This window comes from Rhamphochromis sp. 'chilingali' (genome assembly GCF_963969265.1).
Source record: "Rhamphochromis sp. 'chilingali' genome assembly, chromosome: 21".
Taxonomy (NCBI): Eukaryota; Metazoa; Chordata; class Actinopteri; order Cichliformes; family Cichlidae; genus Rhamphochromis; species Rhamphochromis sp. 'chilingali'.
This window is the reverse complement of record NC_137949.1, coordinates 17,233,432-17,255,843: the sequence shown is the minus strand read 5'-3', so window position 1 is coordinate 17,255,843 and position 22,412 is coordinate 17,233,432. Positions and strand designations below refer to the sequence as shown.

General features: G+C 41.4%; 1 protein-coding gene and 1 long non-coding RNA gene across 5 annotated transcripts in view; both read right to left on the bottom strand.

Moving 5' to 3' along the window:
• Nucleotides 1-1,918: 1,918 nt before the first annotated feature.
• Nucleotides 1,919-9,594, bottom strand: fosl2 (FOS like 2, AP-1 transcription factor subunit). The gene is made up of 4 exons (XM_080869945.1): nucleotides 8,900-9,594; nucleotides 6,279-6,533; nucleotides 5,999-6,106; nucleotides 1,919-4,580 (listed from the first exon to the last, which is right to left on the bottom strand). Exons 1-4 carry the CDS (start codon nucleotides 9,026-9,028, stop codon nucleotides 4,038-4,040), a joined length of 1,035 nt encoding a protein of 344 aa, XP_080726071.1. The 5' UTR covers nucleotides 9,029-9,594; the 3' UTR covers nucleotides 1,919-4,037.
• A 3,544-nt stretch (nucleotides 9,595-13,138) lies between these two features.
• LOC308390015 overlaps nucleotides 13,139-22,412 on the bottom strand; it is a 215,319-nt gene continuing 206,045 nt past the window's right edge. For all 4 annotated transcript variants that reach the window (XR_013970379.1, XR_013970380.1, XR_013970381.1 and 1 more), the window contains exons 2-3: nucleotides 20,190-20,310; nucleotides 13,139-20,108 (exon numbers count right to left, since the gene is read on the bottom strand). This is a non-coding gene — a long non-coding RNA (uncharacterized lncRNA). The remainder of the gene's footprint in view (nucleotides 20,109-20,189; nucleotides 20,311-22,412) is intronic.

Below are 22,412 nucleotides of genomic sequence, written 5' to 3'. Positions count from 1 at the left end.
TACAGTTAAATAAATATGTACATGTATCAACAAATTCTTTTAATCAGCTACCAGGCTACGTTTTAGGAATATATAAAGATGATAGTGTACATTCTACCTCTGTTGTGTGAAGTAAAACTGACTTCTGGGAACAGACAATGGTGATCCCAACTGATACCTGTGTAATCCATCCTATATCACTGTCATGCAAATATGAAAAAGTCATAAATGGTAAATGGTAAATGGCCTGTATTTATATAGTGCTTTACTAGTCCCTAAGGATCCCAACGCGCTTTACATATCCAGTCATCCACCCATTCACACACACATTCACACACTGGTGATGGCAAGCTACATTGATGCCAACTGAGGTTTTTCACGTGGCATCACATATGCACAATGCCTGCACGTGTCCCTCATGCAATCTCATCTCAGTTACGCCGTTAGTAACGCCGTTACTTGTAACGCCGTTACTTGTAACGCCGTTATTCGCATCACTGAACTCCACACAGAAAGGCCCCGTCCAGGTGGTGGAATCAAACTCAGGACCTTCTTGCTGTGAGGCAATCGCCACACCACCCATTGGGCCCACAAGTTTGTCCTCCTGAAGAAAACCATCAATATGACTGAATGACGATGATGATGATGCCAATTTCATCTGTAATATTTTATGGTCCACAGATTTTAAACCCAACTTCTTCCACTTCCATGTCAACGTTTTGTTGTAATTCCCACATTTGACCACTTGGGGGCTGCAAATACTCATGTTTGGATTTAAAACACAGTTTTTCATAAAAGGACAAATATTTTAAGAGATGTTCAAAGTGCAGTGTGCCTGATATTCAAGGCAAACGAATTAAGAGGTGAATTTTAAATCATTATCATGCTATCATTATCCATGATAGCAAAGTCATTTTATATTATACCCATTTAGTGACTGTTGGCTTTAAAATATACATAAAAGATAAGATAACTCTTTATTGTCATTGCACAGTCATACATAGTACAACAGTACAATGAAATTGGCACTACGCAAAAAATAACACAACACAACAAAAGTAATAATAAATAAATAATATTGCATGTGTGCTTTATGCTAAAGCCTGCAGAATGTCAGTTTATCCTGTGCTTTGACAGATCTTAAGATGATTATGCACACTTTCACATGTTTTAAATTATTAAGTGAACACAGAATCAGCTGATGATTCTCTACACCTCATAGGCAAAATACCTGTCAGTGCATTTTGGAACATTTCTAATGCCATGTGTACTAAACCACCCTCTAAGTAGGCTGGGCTGTCATTTTGGTGAGTGAAGTTCTGGTATTTTATTGGGCTATTAGCACTAATTAGAAGATGTCTGTTTCTGTGCATTGCACCTATACAGTTTATGTATCCCAAACTAAGATGATGGCAAACTTGACCCTAGTCCAAAGCTGTCAGGGGTTTCTTTTGTACTGACTGGAAGGTTAGTTTAAGCTGAATGTGCAATAATTTCATTTGATGGATGTATTTTTCATTTGGATCTCTCAACCTTATGTTCACTCCCCAACGTGCCACTCAGTCACCAGACTTTGAGATCTTTTGCACTAGTAGATAATATGTTCTTTTAGCACAATGGGCCGCTTTCTGATGCCATACTCTGGTGAAGAGATGACACGAGAAGTTGTCTTCTTTATATATGACTCAAATATATTCTTAAAATATATTCTGTGAACAATTTTGAACATAACACCTTCACCGAAAATTTAATACCCATTTATATTTACGATGCTCTTGAATTCCTTTTGTGTTGCTTTTCACTTGACAGTTCATCCAAGTATAAATGTAAAAAAAATATTTTGGTTTAGTTCAAACAGAATAATTAATGCAGTAATATTAATTGTCTGAAATGCATTTTTTAAAAACCCAAAACAATAAAGGACAAAAACTCAAGGTGAAAATTATTTTTTTTTTTATTATCATCATTCTTTTAAATTAACAAACACTGCTATACATATTGCTGTTTTTTATTAATTTTGAATCATTTTAAACAGTTAAAGCATTTGGAAAAGAAGTAATAGTAAAACAGAGGACAGAGACAGTAGATGACATGTACAGTAGAAGATCTACAGTCAATGGCTTTCCTATGTGTGTCGAGGGGCTCCAGAATATTTCAACATACAGACATGGTGATGTTTTTGGTTATCATTCCACCTTCTCATGCAGGATAACAACCAGCCACAGTAAATCAACCATTACCGAGCCTTTCCAAACAAGTAGCAGCAGCTTGTATTGAATTGAAAAGTCTGTTTTCTGCAACCAGCGCAACAAAACTCTCCCAACCATATCCCTTATTCTTCTCATAGCAAAAAGGTTTGCGATGGCACCTTCCTTTTACCCCTGACGTTGATAGTCATTAGGAATGTCTGAAGTAAACGAAAAAAATAAAAGAAAAAAGTCTCAGATATCGCTGTTGTGTCCTTCTCAGTGCATTAAACCCTCAACCCTTTAAGTTACACACATAAAAATAAAGACAAAGAAGTGTCATAGGTGTCCACTCTTTCATGTCAGGCCAGCTGTTGAGAGAGTCTTCGTATCCCTTCCTTATTCTCATAAAGTGAACCACATCTGGCCCTCGTTTTAAGCCACTACGTTTCTAACCGAGTACCTCGATGTTGTATTCATGCACCCATAAATCACCACATCTGAGTTGAATTTAAACATCATTTCTTTACTAAAAGTGACAGATTTACAAACACAGTATAAACAGGGTTGACATCATTGGCAGCTGGCGACAGTCTAGACCACAGTGGCTTTTTCAAATTTAAGCAAAATCCCTCCTTTTCAGACAAAGACGGACGAATTACAAGATTACACGCGTCATAAAAATCTTTTTTTTTTTCCCCCCCGGCTTTTCTGAAACCTGACCAGAGTTGGAAAAAGGTAAGCGCTTTGTTTAGAGGATGAACGGCACAAAGAAGCCGAGGAGGGTTTCGTTCAAACTCTTCGACCGAAAAGACGAACCTCTCTTGAAGCGACGGAGTTTAGTAAAGTACCACCTCTGCAACACTTTGGCTAGACCAATCAGCAGCCAGCAGTCCTGCAACGCTCTTCACAACTGGGTTCTACTACACATGAGAGATATCCCTGACATCAATGTAAATCACATACACTTTGTCAAAAACAGGTTGTAAAGTTCAGGTACAGAATCACTGAGGAAAAGCACACCAATACTACTGTAAAGTCAAGCCACTATGGCAAAATAGAAAGTAGAGAGTAGGAACTAGTCGTTGATTGAAAGTTGGCTCGTATCCTTTGCAACACTGAGGAGTGCTCGGGTCACTCTGCGGACGACCGCTTTGCTTTTCTACAGGCAGATTAAAGGAGAGGACAATGTCTTAACAAAACACTGTAAAATTTAATCAGCACAGGCCATAAATACAATTAAAGAGATGGAAAGAACATCAGGAATGTGCACACACTCTTTTCCTGAATCGAGTTCTGAAAGGACAAATCGAAGTGGGAAAAGAGATGAGAGGAAGTCTTTGCTCATTGTCTCTTTCTCCCCTTCCAGTAGAAAGCTGACCTCGTTTAGTGATTTATTTATTGATTCGTCTTGGCAGAGTGCAAGTGTCGGACACATGGCTTTTTGAACATTTTCAAAAATATATATATATATTAAGAACGCGCTCTCTTGCTGTAATCACATCAACCAACGGCTGCCAAATGCAGGCATGTCTTTCTTCAGAATTGTCTGCCCAGTAAACGTTGACACTCTGGAGTTGAAATGGTGAAGGGATGATGCTTTTCAGAGTCGGTGCACACACTTTGACGAATAAAAAAAAAATTTTTTTTACACTGAAGCAGAACGAGAAGAAACACGCAGCGTAGCCCTTGTGGGTCTCCCTCTAAAGGGGGGAAACGGCTCACATGGTCAGCTTGGTCTGGACTTTTCAGTGTGCTCTTGCGTCTTTAAAGACACCGGAGGGAGGGTGGGGACGAGGGCGCGCAGTCGATCCTTGTGTTTGCTTTCAGCCACAGTGTTTGTTTCTCAGCCGCGCCGAGACGAGCCCTCGCTCAGAGGGCCAGGAGGGTCGGTGAGTTGAGGGAGTCTGAGGACTGGTCGCCGCTGCTGCTGCTGCGCCGGTGGGCCTTGGAGCAGGATTCAGAAGAGGGCGAGGGGCTTTCGGGCTCCACCATGTTGGGGTAGGTGAATATGAGGTTTGGAGCATTTGGTGTGGCAGCCGGAGTAGATGCTGCCACCACTGGAGTGTTCAGGCTGTCTCCATCTGGGCTGTACATCCCGCCACTGATGCTGCTGCTTCCCAGACAAATGGGCTTGATGATTGAGCGCTGAAGCTTGCCCATATTTTCGTCCCTGTCCTCGGGCTCCTGCTTCACCACCACTTGATTCATCTGAGCCCGTGTGCCCATGTTGGTGCGCATGGTGAGTGGGAGCGGATTACACTGCTGCCCGGATGGCTGGTGGCGCTCGTCGATGGGCAGCTTGCACACGGGATTGTGGGCAACAAGCATGAACTCCAGCTTGTCTTTCTCCTTCTGCAGGGTCTCGATCTCTTTCTGCAGGTCTGCCTTCTCCTCCTCCAGCTTCTCGGTTTCCTGTTGAATATGAAGTAAAGTTTAGAACTACCACTTGCATTTTGCCTTAATTGGACAGTGGAAATACAGAGACAATAAATACATAGGAACTTCATCCCTGTTATCACCAAGCCACCAAAGAGTGGTAGACAATTTGTTTAAACTTAATAAAAACATGATGCAACATCTTACTAATGAACATGAGGTGATAAAAATCATCTTCAGCACTTGTGAAGTATGTAATATGAAGTTTCCAGACTGTACGTGTGGTTCTCTGAGAAGCCAAAAGAGGGCACTGTCTGTTTGCTTCAGTTTTCCCAAGCGCCACAATTTTATTAAACCCAGAAATTTGTCATGAACCATTTGGACTAACAACATGTAATCTCGAAGCCTTCTGCTTGAATTTGAGCGCCACATAATGACTGTGCCTTGTTTGTGTCTCAGAGAAATGAGATCCGCATCAAACAGTGTGTCATTAACGTGAGACACAAAAGACACAAATCCACACCATAAAGGCTTTCATCGGCTGTGAGACATGAGACATAAAGATAAGCTGACATGCTGTCTGAGAACTTTGACTCATGGGCAAAGGTATGAGGAAGTGGTACGCGAAGAGCCAAGAGAGGAGGCGCACAGCGAGACTCTTAAAGTGATAGTATCAGTTATTCAGAGAGTTCGAACACTCCAACTTAATGTCACTGAAAAGCAACACTCCTAGGTTTCTATTTTTTAAAGCAGGTGTATGAATAATGCAGTTTAATTTTTGTTTTTCCTTGAAGCATTGGCTGTGACTGTATGACTGTGTGTGTGTGTGCGCGCGCATGCTGTATACCCCTATGTGGAATTGTGAGACAAGCAATTTGCCCTTTTTACAAAATGTCCTGCATTCATGGAGACAGCTGCCTGCAGCAAATTCCATTCCTGGGTTCTTTTTTTTAAGGCCTGACAAGCTCAACCTCACTGTAATTTGGGTAATTAGTCCATTTAGATGCCGTTACTGTCTGCCAGGCAGCACTGTGAGACAGCCCTACCTCTGTCTACAGCTGGCCGAGACAAAAAGCTTTTCATTGCCTGTCATCTCTTCACTCAGACCTTGCACTCAGAGACGCAGCGAGAGTCAAACCAGTAATGTGAGGTTGTAAATTTAGGTGTGGACTTCAATCACTCATCAAGAATCTGGAGTCCTGCCAGGCCTCTAAACAAGTGCACCGTGTTCTCTGTGTATGCAAATATGTTTCTGTTTCCTTTTTGTTTTTCTACAAAATATTAAAGATGAAAAAGTTTACAGAAAAAACAAAACAAAACAGGAAGCACGGGGCTTTACTGGCTAATGGTTCTCACCACAAGATGCTGCAGCACTTAGATTTGTGGTATTTTTCTATGAAGACAAAAACAAGAACATTTTGATGGTGATCTCCTGGCGCAGGTCTTCTACTCACCCCTTGCAGCATCTCGGTGAGCTCCCGCCGACGGTTACGGCACTTTGCCGCTGCTAACTTATTCCTCTCACGCCTCACCCTCCTCTTCTCCTCTTCCTCTGGGGTCAGCTAAGGGCGAGAAAAGAAAGAGCATGAAAGGTAGAATGAGGTATTTGACAGACACACACACAATCAATACGAAGCGAAGAGCATAAATAGGAGCTCTGTGTGAGCAGAAAAGCAATCAAAGAGATTTTTTTTGTTTGTTTGTTTTTTACAGTGGTTAGCTTTGGCTCGTTACCTGTTCATCCCTCTTGCGTCCTCTCCTGGTGTCCCCGATAGAGCGGATGACCCCAGGCCGAGCCAGTGGGTTGTGCGCAAGCAGACTGGGACCATTGGTCAGGTGATGGCCATATGGGTGGGAGCGGGAGTAAGGGTTGGACATAGAGGTGATGACAGTGGGCTGCACCATCCACTGCAGGTCTTGGCTTGTCGTGATTGCATTGATTGTGGGAATAAAGGCACTGTTGGAGCCGGGCATGTCAACCCTGTACTTCTGGAAAGAGAAGGGAAAAGATGGTGAAAAAGGATGCATGATGAAGATAAAAGTCTCCAGAAGAGGATAGATTTATTTCCTAATGTGCTGCTTCTGATCTATTCCAGAAGCATCTCTGCTGTGCTTAGAGTACCATCACAGAGATGCACGCACCACCACCCACCGTCATCAGAGTCACACATTTTTCCACATTTCAAGCTTATAGTGGTGATTCAGTCCACATAGGCGAAACACTGTATGTAACCCCTGGAGTGAAACAGTGACACATGCAGTGATTCATGTGGGAAAGCCCAAGGTGTCCACTGCATCTCATTTTTACTACAATGAGACATAACAGTGCACTAGAGAGCCATTTCACGTCTTCTTAAGTTCACTTTTGATTTGACGGGGCAGATGGGAAATGTAAAATTATATTTTTAATGGAATAAACTTTATTAAATTTATTTCACAGAAGATTTTTTTTTTTTTAAAGAAACATGCAATCAGGGGGGAATAGTGGAAAAAGAACAAAAACAAAACAAAACATGCAGTCACTGCTTTGTGAGAACATCTCAAGATATAATGTGTTCCAGAATGGTAGATTTTTGTTCAGACTGTCATACAGACAAACATTTTACATATCGTGCCTATATACATTTGTGCATCAAGGTCTTGTACAAACATTGTCAACACGAGAAGTGATGTTAGATCATTGTTTCTGGTATCAAAAAGGAGGACTGCCAGCCCGTGTGCGTAAATTACGCACGTCCCCACATCCCCGTTATTCCCGACTTTCCGTCGGATATCCCGGCAGTCTCTTGCAACTTTGTTTATCTGGTGAGTCATTGTGTATTGCATTTGTCGAGCACATGTGAAACGCGGTCAGTTCCAGTAAGGGGGGAAGCAGACAGCTGTAACAAGCCAGGCATATTATCCAGAATTATGCGAGTGGAATTTTTGGGCCAGATTAGCTTCAGAATAAGAGCACTGGAATTTACAATACATATAAACCAGGAAATGAATAACTGCCTACAAAGGACATTCAGTGGAATCATGACATTAGAGCCAAACAAGTCCGATTAAAATGATACTGGTCTTACAAAAACACGCGGGGGGAGGGGGTCGTTTACATATGTCTCCATAAACTAGCGAAGAGTTCATGTTCCAACCCTGTAATGGGAAACAGGCAGCCAGCGTGTGATTACAGGGAACCAGAGCAATGATACACGCTGTCCAAAAGTCTTTTACCGTAATGTTGCGTGAGCCCGAGGAGGCTTTTCCACAGAATTGCACGGCAGAGGGTGTGGGGGTAAACAACATGCCTGTTCCCGGATTTATATCCTCATATTTTTGAGATACCGCGTCTTCACGGCATTACACTGTCACACCTCTACTGTATCTAAAGTCTCACTCAGACTATGTAAAAACGTACCCTTATGAGATTTTGGTGTTTTAGATGCATCTCTACAATTACTACCGTGAACACAACGAGGAAGAACGGGCTTTTGATTGCCCTGCGCTCCCAGTCAGAGCGCGTTTCCAGCTGGAGAAAACGTGCCATGTGCAGCCCGAGACCCGCCTGATCGAATTAGACTCTGATTCCATGTGGAATAATAACATGTGGTCACTTAAACGGAACTTAGATAAATTCTGCAGCAATACATATGGAATATTGAAACACCTCACAGCCCAACACGAAATGCCTGTTGCATCCACTATGAGCTTCATCTCTAGCTAGTTTATCATTACCACAGCATGAAAAGTGTAAAAAGCTCAGGTGTGCATTTGCTTTACACGCATTCGTCTCTGTGAGACAATTCGCAAAGAACCCAGAAATGTTCGTTTTACAAACGCACAGGGAATTTGGCAGAAAGAAAGGCGAAATTAACATCTGTAAATCACAGACTCGGATTTATTCCAGTGTGCCAAATTTTCCTGCAACAGGGCACAAACCACGTATGTGTCTTTTTTTTTTTTTTGTAAATTGTTGGCATAAGACAATTGTACCATAAATTTACGCAAACTCGCGCATTGTCGCCAGCTGCGGTGCGCACTAATGGAGAAATGTAACATTAGACAAAATAATCAGTGTCTAAATATTATAAAAGCAAAATCATTGTAATATTATTAGACTGCACCTATGCACAGATTGACTACTGCCCCTGTTGAGTCACTGATTCGAACCGTGTCACTGGGTTCATTCGGATTTGTGTCTCCAGGCGACCCGGAAAATTCCTGTTTAAATTCAGTTAATGGCTGGAAGTAGCAACACGATGGAATAATTTTCTAAAAATCGGACTTTGCACAAGAACGAACTGACACTTTCATGTTATCCAGAATGCATTCATTAATAGATTAATCTGCAGCCAGTCCTTTCCTTCTGTTACCTGGTAGCTTGAGGTAGAGATCGGACTTCCGATCGTGCTGCTGCCGCTTGTGAAGGACTCTGGCTGGGCCGGAGAGGTGCTGCTGCCGCGGGACGAGGTGTCGTAGTTCCCGGAGTAGTCCTGGTACATGATCCAGGAAAGAGGAAGATTTCAGTGCACTGTTTGAGCTCTGAGAGCCTTTTTTTTTAATCCCCGATGCAAAAAAGGCACCAACAGGAAAAAAAAAATCCTCTGATTCGAGAAGTCGTTAATTTCCAAAGCAGGAGAAAAAAAACAAAAGTGCAATTTTGCTCCTGTAAACTGACCTAAAACATTTTACTGATAATACAAATCGTTTTTTTCTTGTGTATTATCCCTGCTTGTAGAGTCTATTTCTTGTTGTTTTTTTCCTGGAGCCGCAGGTAGACCTACACTACGCTGCAAAAGATCCTCTCAGGTGCGCAAACGTCAGCTTAAAGTCAGCAGCACACCTTCAGCAGTCAGATCCAGCAGCGACAATCAAACATGTAGTTAGAGTGACTCACACAGGTTAACATTCGCTTTAAAGCCTATTGCCTCTCTACTCTTCTCAATATTTTCCGTCGCCTTGCCAGCTACACTCCTCTGAGCTCTCTTTGCTGCTCACGGAACACTTCGAACTTTTTTTTTCTTTTCCTTTTTACCACACTTCCTAGAGATGACTCACTTCAATGGCACTATGAAGAACTGCAACGGCTTTTCAACACCAACGAAAGAGCCTACGTCACGCATGGGGCGTTGCGACTTCAGCAGGGAGGGGTTGTCTCTGCAAAAGGCAGTGAAAAAGGAAAGATCCGTTAGCACCATCCTGCGCTCTGCGGACAGCAGGGAGAAAACCGAAAAGCTGGGATTCGGTAAAAGTGGTCCAGAACATGTGTGGAGGGGTTTATTTTTTGTTACGGACGTCAGTGCTGCCGCGGAGTTCACTATTTGTCTGACTTGCTTGGGTCCATTGACGCATGTTTCCTAAAATGGGCAGTTGCGTCAGCGAGCGCGTGTGGGTTTCCTTGGTAAAGGAAGCGTCAGACACTGGAGGGATTCCCTCCCCTCGCGCGCTGTGGTCCGGACTCGGAGCTCACAGCTCGCCGGTCCAGGTTCGGCCACCCGGCAGTGATGAAAAGCCAACACATTAAAGCTTAGAAACTTAGAACTAAAGCGACTCTGCACGGATACGCGTGCACCCGCACACACCGGGAGCGAGTGCTGCGCAGTAAAAGCATTTATTAAAAGTTTCTCAGCTTCAAAATGAAATCCATATCTGTAGCTGTGCACAGCCTGAAAATTCGATAAATCAAATAAAGACAGAGAGGAGGGGGGTGTCATGGTGGGTGTAACTATTTCATGTCCACCAGCTTTCATTTGCTGCTCATATACACACTCGGCGATTGGACACGCGGCGTTTCTGCACAATTAAACCTTTGTGCGCTTTGGCGCCGCCGCATTGTGCCTAATTTGGAGAGAGGTGGCACACAACACGGACGGTCAGATTAATGTGGCCCGCCGGTTAGTGCAGCACGGCGGCTTCAAAGGAATCTCGGTGAAATGTGGGCTAATTGTAATTCGGACGCACCTCATAAACAAGGGCGCAGCGCCCAGAATGTGACACGTTACACGATATAAAATGGCGCATTAAGTCTAATCCCATCTGCCACGGTTCCTATTTTAATCTGCATCACCATAACTGCTGGTGCCGCGCGCGTCTTTGCCAGAAAGCCTCGCTCCCATCAGAAAGTTTGAACCGGGGGAAGTTGCGCTGAGGGAAAAATAATCTGCGGGGGATTTCTGGGGTGACCAGTCAGCCGCCCGTTGCCTCACTTTGTTCGCTTGCTCATAACGTGAAGACGTCAGTTACACATACAGGTACTGCAGCTCTCCTATATGTCACCCTTTCCAGAGTTACTGGGTGTCATTCATTTTCGCCCCGTTACCTTTTGACCTGCGCACTGATCTGTGACGCCCTGCCTGTCGTGCGTTTTAGTTTCCCGAAGATGTTGAGTAATTCTGTATCTGAATGATACTAATTAATGGTTAATCTTTTGAACGCAGCGGTGTTGCTAAGCGACGCGTTTTCTGCTAAATAGCTAAAGGGTGGGTAATCTAATCTGCCATCCCATAATTAATGCCGTAATATCATTTGAGACGCACCCATGGGCGTCAATTTGGGAGAAGCACGATGTGGCACTGTGACAACCTTTATATGGGTCCAAGTTTGATCTTTGAGGATCATGGGACACGCAACAGTCAGTCAGCCAGACGCTGCTGCTCCAGTTTGTCTTCAGTTTCTTGGAGTTAAATCGCAAACTCTCCGACTTCCGAAAAACTGCAGCTTCAAGGAGCTCAAGGTCAGGGGTCAGGTGACACAAGAGGGTGTATGTTCAATGTGCGCACTGAGATCATCTTATCTATCCATCACACATCAGAAGGAATTTGTTATACAGAACATCTCATTCAGCCTGACGTCCGCTGAATGTCCACTGAACGTCCGTGCGCAAGAGGCTTACCTGGCCGCGGCAGACGCGCTTCAGGTGCTCGTGACGCAGGAGAGTTGATGCCTAATGCTGCCTTCAGGTACCGCCGCATAAATCCGAATGAGGAGATTGTAAACAAAGGGCAGTCAATTCAGGTTCGGGGGGATACATACAGAATATATTAATAAGCGCTAACGTAGATAGTTATTATAACTTAACAACAAAACCCATTTCATGAAACCACCTAACATGGCCTATAGTAGGAAATGATCATCTAATCATGCATCATAGACATCAGTCACACAGCGTTTTCCGTTTGCAGGATCACAGTCCTTTGATGTTGGGTTGTTTTTTTGATTTTCACTTTTTCTGTTGTGTAGCACATTATGAGTACTTTAAAGCTACTTTTGACTCCTTTTTCCCAACCACATTATTTTGCGCAACAAGATGTTAGATATAGGGCACGTTATGGATTATATTGCAGTCATCATAACATCAGAATCCCCAAGATTACTGGAAGTGTTTCGCAAGCATGATCGTAGGAATAATAACAAATCCATGACAAGACGTCCATTTAATTTTGGTCATTGCTGTCAATGATCCAGTAGAGTACTTTTTTTTCTTTAAGTGTGCTGTAAAATAATCGTTGTTAAATTACAATGCTGTACTTTCAGCTCTAAAATAAAGTGGTGTTTTTTACGTTGTAAAACATTTTGCAGTTTTGTTCTGTATAGAAATCTTTGCAACAAGTTTGCTGTGTGATTTTCATTGTACTGCTGTTTGAGTGTTCCTGGTGTCAGTGCCACAAACAATTTATTACCCTAAATAAGATACACCCTGGAGTCAGTTTCTAGTTGTTCTTCAACCATGACAAATACTGAATGCTTTGATTCTCCAATTTCCCACACCCAGGGACATTTCCAAGATATCCAAGAAGAGGAAACATTTTTTGGGGGTCACTAGAACCAGAAGTTAGAACATCTGATTATAAATAAATACAGAGAATGGGTGTAAAAAACATTTCATTTGGTATAATTTTCCGGCTCATTTGCAGTCCCCCTCATAGAAATGTATTGCATGATAAGTGGCTGTACCACAGTTTAAATATTGTTTTTTATTTATTTGATTTATTGTTGAGTTTTTTTAAATAGGAATAGTATGCATACAGTATCATAATGTGCATATCATTATTGTGTATATTTTTATAGTACAGCTAGAGATTATTTTAATGACTTGAATACTGCTGAAAGCTTGGTCTATAGGCTTTATATATAGTAATACATCATACATGAATATATTTTAGTCACAAAAATATATATATATCCCAAGAACAAGGGTCTCATGCAGGGGCTTGTCCTTCCATGATGGTTTCTTCTCTTGCTCCCTTTCTTGGGTTTCTGCTGCCCGAGGTATTCACTGAGCACGCCGCCATCTTTCTGATGTACTCGTGGATGTTTGTTGTCTCATCCTGGATTGTGGTACCCCCACTCACTAGGAACAGCACAGTCCTAGGAAGAGCAACGATACTGCACAGGACCCTCAAGCTCCCAGGCCTCTCTTTGCTGGAGGACCTGAGCTTGAAAGATAAACTGCATTAGTGTGTGTGTGTGTGTGTGTGTATAAAATTTATGAAGTGGAGAAATATTTCTTACCATAAATTTGTTATTTTACAAACAGCAGGACATGTGTGTGTATGTGTATATGTATATATATCTATATACACACACACGTGGGCGGGCGGGCGGATGGATGGATGGATGGATAGATATGTATAGAAATAGATATATAGATATACATATACACAAACGTCCTGCTGTTTGTAAAATGACAAATTTATGGTAAGAAACATTTCTCCACTTCATAAATTCATAACAGGACATGTAAAAATATACAACTGGATGACTTGAAGGTTAAATGACATACAAACCTCCTGAAAAGTGCATTTACAGTCACACTGAGTCACTTCATTGCTACATAATTCTCTGGAAAACAGCTCAGTGTGCCAGAGAGGAGGAGACTGTTCAGAATTCACTACATATTTCCTTCACTTTTTCTTTTTTGCCCTTGCATCACTTTGTTTTCCTTTTCCTTTGCCGTCAGTCGCCTGTCATGTTGTCATGTTGTAATACCTTAACCTGGATAATAGCTCAACATGATCAGTGTGGCTAATCTCACAGCTCAGGTGCAGCCAGTAGGACACACGTAGGTAACAAAGTGCTGACTGTGAGCACACAGAGTGGGTTAAAGAACAATTAGAGTGACCGACAGTGGGACTGTGCTAGTGGTCTGTTAACACACTTCACGTGCTGTTTGATTACGCAACAACAGCAACACCGAGTTCACTGCATTTTTGAGTTAGCCGAGCAAAATCTAGCAGGGAGCTGATACCCTCCTTGCGCATGCACTGACAATGCTGTGGCAAACATGTGCTTCCTTTGTCACAGTGTTTTGTGCAAGTTGGAGGTTTTGAATGGAAATCTAATCAGCGGTTTCATCAGGAAGCCCAGTGTGCAGGAACACGGCTTTAAAAAGGCTGGATGCCAGACGGGCAGACAGCTCCTGTGAATTGAAGCAAGCATCCTTCAGTGATTTCATTTACTGGTTGCTGTGGTGACTCATGTAAAGCAGTCAAACACAGCAGCGCAGAGGGATAATTTGAACGTTCTTGACCTCCGGAGTGTGGGATTGCAGAGAGAAGAAGATGAATTCATTGGCCGCATACTCTCCAATAAGGCCGGTCACATCATTCAGGTATGCAAAAAGCTCAGCAGCTGCTCAACAACATCTTCACCCTGACTACGTCCATATGGACTGAATTCTAATCCACTCAGACAACTGGCCTGCTTTGGTGTAGTTTCAGCCTTAATGCCAGATCCCATTTAGCAAAACAATTAATTAAACACTTATGACAATCATTCAGGAACACCTGAGACTGACTTTGAAGGACTGCATTGGACAGACATGGCTCAAAACACTGCACAGAGAATCTCAAAAAGAGCTACTCATTTTACACAAGATTGGAGCTTTACTCAGAATCTGAGGATGTGGTTTTATCAGTTCTGATATCAAAATAAAGCAGCAAACCCTTCATTATGAACTAGGAGAAAAGTGACATCCAGTGTTTTAGGAAGTTGATATATTGAGTTAAATATGAGAGATTGTGTTCACAATAAATTTGAACCCTTTTAAATATTATTATTAAATTTAGCTTCCCAAATCAACTCTAAAGCCATTAACAGAAACAGTTTTCTGTAGCAAAATCTAAATTTAGTTTAAAAATCCTTTCACTATCACTTGGTATTTAAAACACATTGATTTTATCTCGAATGAAAGCTTTCACATTTTGGGAAAGAACCTTGCTTTCTTGCTAAGTGCTAAGTGTTAAATGAGAAGATTGATATCACTTTTGGCTTACATGCAAATATGGTCGACAGTAGTTCATTTACACATGGAACTAAACGTTTGGTACACGATATGCTAATTTTCAACCTCTGCATTAAAAATGTAACACAAAACACCTGCAATACAAAAAGAAGGAAAAGTAATAAAGAAATTGTCTTTAAAAGAAGACTAGGACCTTAGGTTGCTATAAGGGTTAAAATTAGAGTAGGTGAAGTATGGTTTAAATTATAATTAGGATTATAGGAGGTAAAGTTGTGGTGCAATGGGAACTAAAAAGACTGTCATTTACTTAAATTACTGAGTAACTTTAATTATTATAGTAGTAGATTGCCCCGTGTGAGGGCTGCACGGCGTCAATGCATTAGCGCCGTGATCACCAATCACATGGGGCGAGCCGCCTTAACTTGCTAACGGAGATTTTCTGCATTAACGCAGTTATGGCGTTAACATCATTTTAACCAGATAAACCCTGACAGCACTACATCATAGCTAAGAAAAATAAGGAGAAACAGCAAAAGAAGCCATGTTTTTTTCTTGACAAATCAAGAAAGATATCATTGTTAATTAGTTAGCTTTACATTTGTTTGCTATTGGATTTTTTTTCTCCCGTGGACAGAATTGGGCTAGCTAGCTATGTTTCCCTGTTCCCAGGGAATATAGCTAGCTAGATTACTAGCTATAAGGTAACAGTAACTAGAATAACCATTTGTTACAACCAAGGTATGCAGAAGAGCATCTTTGAATGTACAACACTTTGAACCTTGCAGCAGATTGGCTACTGCAGCAGAAGACCACACCTCTCAGCTACAATTTACACAGGCTTATCAAAACTGGACAACAACAAATTGGAAAAATGTTTCCTGTTGTCTATTTCTACTGCAACATTCAGACGGTAGCACCAGAATTTGGAACATGAAAACATTTCCTCGGCAAAGTTTGGAGCCCGTAGTGCCAACTGAGCTTGGTTTAAGTTTCAAAGTCTGAGTATTAATGGTTTAAAATGTAAAAGTGACGAGATCTAAATCCAGTAAAGCGTGTTTGGGATGACGTGGAACAGGATATTCACATCTTGGAAGTAATGTGATGTTGATGCATTGACTGTGTGATGCTATAATGTCAATTTGAATCAAAATCTCAGAGGAATGTTTCCACCACCTTGTTGAATCAACCCTCTACTACCAAGGTGTACCTAATAAAGTGGTGAGTATCTATTATTACAGTGACCAATCATCTGTCCATTCTTTTTCGCTGATCCTTGACAGGGTCGATGGGGGGCGTGGTTAGTGCCTATCCCAACTACCATAGAGCGAGATGTGGTGTGCACCCTGGATATTACAATATTACAATAGTAAGCAAAGAGATGCAAAAATAAATCCCATGTTAATTCTACTTCCATGCTAATTCTACTAATTTGGCGATATTAACTGCTACCCCTCCTCAGCTTTTATAAACTGGCCAATCAGCTGAAACTGTGTTTATATTTGTTCATCTACCCGTTTTTTGCTCTCATCATATATGTACACACACACACACACACACACACACACACACACACACACACACACACACACACACACACACACACACACACATATATATGAGTCATGTAAAGCAAATGTAGTGAAGCCCAAGAATAAAATATGCACCTGAAAATGAGAAGTAATTGGTTCCCTCTAAGTGATGGCTTATACAGATGAAGACAGAGGGAACGTCTGAATTCTTTTTTTATGGTAATTGTTAAGCTTGATGTGAAATGTGCAGTCTCGAAGAGTATTGATTATGTTAAGAGGCTCTTCTTCTATAAATATCAGTAGTTAAAAGAAAAGGTGCCAGGTGGGAGAAGCGCTTCCTGCAGGGCTGAAGTGTGGTTACAGTGCTGCAACCTGAAACCTGCCTACACATCACCGCTGCTGGATGTGGAGCTGACTCTCTCTCTTTACAGTAAACAAATGCATGTGAACCATTTGAATTTCTGTCATAACTTCCAGAAGGCAAACAAATCCTTTTCCATGACTGTTTGTCAACTCAAACGAAGAGAACAGCCCCACTTACTGGATTGAAATGCGACATATCAAAATATAACAAGGAATCTGTTTAAGCGGAAACAGCACTTGTTATAAACAAGATTGTGAAAAGTTCTGAGAAAATACTCATTATGATATCTTAAAGGGTTATTCTGAAAATTAAAGCACAAATCCTTGGGCCACTACCTCATGGGAGCTGAAGTTTTGAGATATTTATGTTATTTATGATATTTATATATTATGTGTAAGGATTTATGTGTCTGAAACAGATAAATTATAGTTTATCTGATCTTCTGCCGAGATTTAGATGAGAGGATGGACATGAGAAGTGTATGCATTATCTTACATTATCACTTCTGCTGGAAGCTGACTGTCTCTCTTTACAGTAAACAAATGCATTTCAGCATTTGCCATTTCTGTCATAACTTCCAGAGAACAAACCAAACAGCAAACCTTTTCCATAACAGTCATGTGCTTCAACTCTGACTGAAAAAAGAGCGAGAGCCTTCATGCTTGTTTGCTGCTGTGGTAGAGAAACAAACCAAATGACATCATCTAACCCGACTTCAGCCACCACTTGTTTTCATGTCACTGTGGGAAATCTAACATACATTTTGTTGCAGGAAATTGCAGACCAGCAAGAGGCTTTATTCTGTAATTTACCCAACAGCCCCATTTAATGGAGTGACCGCAGGCAAAGAGCCACGACAAGACACCCGTAATCACCCGTGCCTTCACAGATACATGCCCGAACGCACACTTGCTTCACGAGCATTAAGGTATCAGTTCCTGATACAATGGAAGGAAGTGCGTCACAGGCACGCTGCACTTCGACACAAAGAAGAATGGAACGCTGCCCAGGCACAAACAGAGTGAGAGACAGAGAGAGAAGGGGAAATGTTGGAGCATGTGGTGGAAGAAGTGAACAAATAACGGCATCCGAGAGGAGAAAAGAACACGAGTGGTCGGGGGACTTCAGAGCAGGTCAACACAGCCACCTGCGATTTCGCAAATAAACACGACCCCGCCATTCCTTCCACTTTTACTGGACTGCTTATTCTCAGTGGAAGAAAACAACAGTCCGCCCCTCACCTCCCCACCTCATCTCGCCCAGTTCTAGAAAGAGAGGAAAGGAAAAATGCTGGGCGCCTGAGAAAAACAAGTTTTACGTGTTGTTTTGTTCCTCCTGTGAGTTGTTTTCCTCGTCCTGAGCCCAAAACAGTCCAATGAAATGGCATTTGTGGGCGCTTCTCACAATGGGCGAGTTTATCTCCCTCCGTCAACAAGGTTATCAGTGTAATTTATGAGGATGCTAGTCTGAGGTCTGCGCAGCCTGGAATGTTAATGGGTTTTGGTTGAATTGTACTTTTGCTGCTGCTTGACCTCAGTTGACTGAGCATCACACTACCTTCTGCTTCCGTTGAACATAAATGTCTCAGTCTTTAAGTTTAAAATGCTGCATTATTGTCTTCACTAGACTTCCCAGAAATCTCCTGTTAAACAACAAGTGTGGGCGGGACGGTGACATCATTTTACCTTTGGATTTTCACTTGCTGATGTTTGAGTTTCAGGGCTTTTGATCTGTTTTAGCTAACTCTCTGTTTCTTCTGGAAGTCTGGAAACACTAACACATCACTTCCTGTCCACTAGAACAATTTTCCCAGGAGGCGGTAAAAATGAGGTTGAATCAGTTACTGTAAAAGCAGCAGATTCACCTCTCTGGAACAAAAAAACGGGGGATTTCAGTTGAGCAGAACTGCATGTCTTGTCACAGCTTAAGGGAAGATCATTGCTGGCGTGTCTTTAGAGGCAATTTTGCATTTCTCTGTGTAAACATAAAGACTGCTTTGTTTTCATCGCTGTGTGTACCAGTAACTCGCTCACTATTACTGCACTCTGAGGCGTATCTTCACTGCAGAATAATCCTCATTGTTGTGGCTCCGTGAATCCAGGTCCTCAGAGGAAAATCTTTTGTGGAATAAGATGAAGAGATATACAGCATCAGTGATCCGCTTTTAGATCTCTCCCGCTGCTGCTTCTTTGATATCTTACTACGTGTCATAGAGTAAATTTGATGTTTTAATTACAGTTTTGAGCTGAACACACTGATGGCAAAGCAACAACCTTGAACACAGTTTTAACCATTTTGTTTTCATACAGAACAAAAGGAATTTTCTTTATACTTAGCTTCCAAGGAACTAGAGTTTCTGCATTTGTTTTAAAGGGGTCTTAAGCAGAAGTTCTCTAGGCTTTCTGAAAGTCTTTCAAATTATTTTTTGGACACCAGCTGCTTTTACCTGACCATTTTTAAAGGAATGATTTTTGCTTCTGTTTTAAGTCACTTAACACTTAACAACACATCATTCGGGTATAAAACAGGTGCATAACCCAATCAGGGTTGTGATTACACATAACCAAACAATGAGCCAATTAAAATTAAATTTTTAGGCACTTTATTCCTAGCAGACTGTCATAAAAAGACAATTTGTTAATGTTTCTTTATTTTAAAATGTAAAATGTCAATGATAACATACTTTGACAGACACAAAATAGTATTGTTGCACCAACAAGGTGATTTCCAAATAGCTATTAGCTGGAAACTTGGTTTATATCACCATAGTGTGCATTGTGCTATTAAAAATTTTGAGGAAACTGGACAAGTGGAGGACAAAAGAAGAAGTAGCAGGACTAAAAACCTAACTGAACACTCTCTGAAAATCATGTGTTTAAGAAATAGGAAAAAAATCCAGCCATGCCCTGAAAAATGCACAATTCAACACCAACAGTCATGGATTGGCCTCCCCAGCCCCCAAACCACAACATTATTGAAGCAATATAGGATCTTTCTTACAGGGAGCCAACATCCAAAGAAGATCTCAAGAACTGTTTCTGATTAAATCACATCTGCCTTTTCAAACATCTCTGTGCTACTTCATTTGAACAAAATTCCTGGAAAGACCCTTTAAATTTCCTGCCATATTATCAGGTATCAAGAAATGGCATAAGTAAAAAACATCCTGCGTTTCATCAAACTTGCTATTTCAGACCTCCATGAACAACATCCTAATCCTGACTTGACCCTTTCCCTAACTGAAGCTACTTTGCGTGTCATTTAAAGTTGTAAATTGTCACACAAAAACAGTTTAAAAGGACAGGCAAAATATGCCTGAGGTGGAGGTCTATTTATACCTCGATATCACGTTGATTTGGTTCCCAAATCAAGGACGGATGGTAAGGATGGATGAAACGTGGACTGATCGTGATACATGGAGACACATGTCAGTCAAGAAAAACCCACTGGGGAAAGAAAAAGGAGCTCTTTAGGTTTTAATGTGTTCTTAATGAAACGAATAATATCCTCAGTTGGTACTTACACACCTTGTTTGTGATTGGTCAAACGGAAATGTGGAACTGCAAGAGGGAGGGGAGGCGGTGGTGGCGGGTGATCTTCCTGGGGTCGACTCCTCCGGTGCGTCCATTCCTTCCGGCTCGATGGAAGCTTAATGTGAGTGTGGAAAAGTGGAAAATTTAATTAGGCTGCCAAGGGGGTTTTGTCTCACTTGGCATCCCCCCCCCCGCCCCCTTCCTCCCACGACCACTACTGCCACCCCCACATCTTCCTTCCCTCATGTTTTGCTCTGATCACATTTGCTGTAACGGCACTATTTCTTATTCTTTTACCCATAATACTTCAGAATATGATTTTCTTGGCACCTTGTTCTTCACTTATGATTCCCCCGCCACCTCCTTTTTTTCTGCCATGGCTGGATTCATCTGTTATGCACTCCTTGAGCAAAGATTTTCTGTTAGGCCCCTCCAACCCCACCCCGAAAATCCCTGTCCTGCAAATATACAACCTGGCCCCAGTGCATTAGTTAGGTTTTGGTAATTTCACTAAACTTTACTCAACAGTCATTTTAGAAAATGTAAAGTGCTCAAAACTGGTGCTAACAAGTCTAAAACCAAGTGACTCACAATTGAAAGCTACCTTTCTCAGCACTGGATTGTGTGTAAATCCTTTTAAAGCTCCTGGGTTGTGTCAGACCAGACATTTACTAAGTTGGGTTGCAACATTAAAACTTAATAAATGTGTAATTTGTTAAGATTTATGTAAGGACGCATATAAAATCAGTGATGTTTAGCTCACAAGAAGCTGATGCATTTATTCTCTCCATGAAGTACCTAAACGTTTCACATACCATTTTAGGCCTACTGGGCATGTGCAGCTACATCATTATCAATCCTGTGGAGAACATACACGATGGAGACTCACAACAACTTCTTGTTGGCTCCAGTTTTGGCTAAGTAATATAATAAGTTTGCAGATCCAAAACACTAGGAAAAGTGTATTTGTTGTATTTTAGGCATTTACTTCCTAAAATGTGTCTATTTCATGTGTCAATAAAAATGTTTTTTTATTGCCCGGTAAAGCGATTTTCTCTTATGGAAGCCATTTAAGTAACATTAACTTGATAAACCATTTTTTTCTACAGGTCTTTTTGGAAGTGGGAATGTTCAAATAGCAACAAAAATGCCCATTTAGAAGCTGAAGGGGTGGTAGAGGCTTAATCCACCCAATCCAACTGTGTCTCACAAATTTGAGTTTTTTCCTTGGACCTGACTTTTTTTGGTGTTACTGTGTTTTGCTTTAGTTCTAGGCACCAAATGCAATTACTAGTTATAAAAGAGTTACAAAAAGATCATGGTTTAGGTTAAAATAAAGAGTGTATTTGGCAAAAGATATGTCAAATACAGTAGCTTAATGCAGATTTTACACAACCTTTACATGTGACCTACATCTATCACAATGATCGTAACAGGCTACTAAGCCTTAAAGAAGGTAGAAGAATGGGCCTTCTGGCTTTGTGCATGTGACTGATAACAGTTGATAATGGCCATTTAAAGGGCTGATAATATCTGGATCTGGTGTTGGTTGTAGCACAACTTCAAACTATTCCACCAAATACAGCTTAAAAAAACACTAACAAAAAACATTCAGTGGATATTTTGGGCTTATGACGGTAGGGTGAAGCTGAGGTATTGAACAGTCACGCCTACTGCCCAGCCCAAACACAATTTTTTTGATAAAGTTGTGTAGATATCTACATACGGTTAAACTGGTGATAACAGATTTTATGTGCTGAAAGGATGTACTATTCTTCTATGGTCAAATGTTTCCCCGTCAGGAAACAGTTGAAGCTCAGGTCATTCAAAATGAGTCCTCTGTGGACTTGCTTGTTTGATGTTTTTCAAAGAAGTCTCTTGCCTGGAACTTGTTTTCTTAATATGGTTGACATTTGTGATATTACAGCTCTTAGTGAAAGCACGAATTGTTCCTATGGGTCTTTGTACCATCTTACAAGGTAAGCTTGTAAGAGCTCAAAAAGACACCAACATTTAAAAAAAGCAGAAAAGTCGTACATTTAACAAGCTGGAAGCATAAAATGTTGGTATTTACAAGCATCTGAACCCTATCTTCAACAAAGTATTACAGCTTTGGTTGGCCACTCATGAGGAACATATTCCAGAAATCCTGTTAACATACAGCACAGTGTACAGGGTATTTAAGCATTTTCAGCTAGCAACTGTGCACCAGATGGC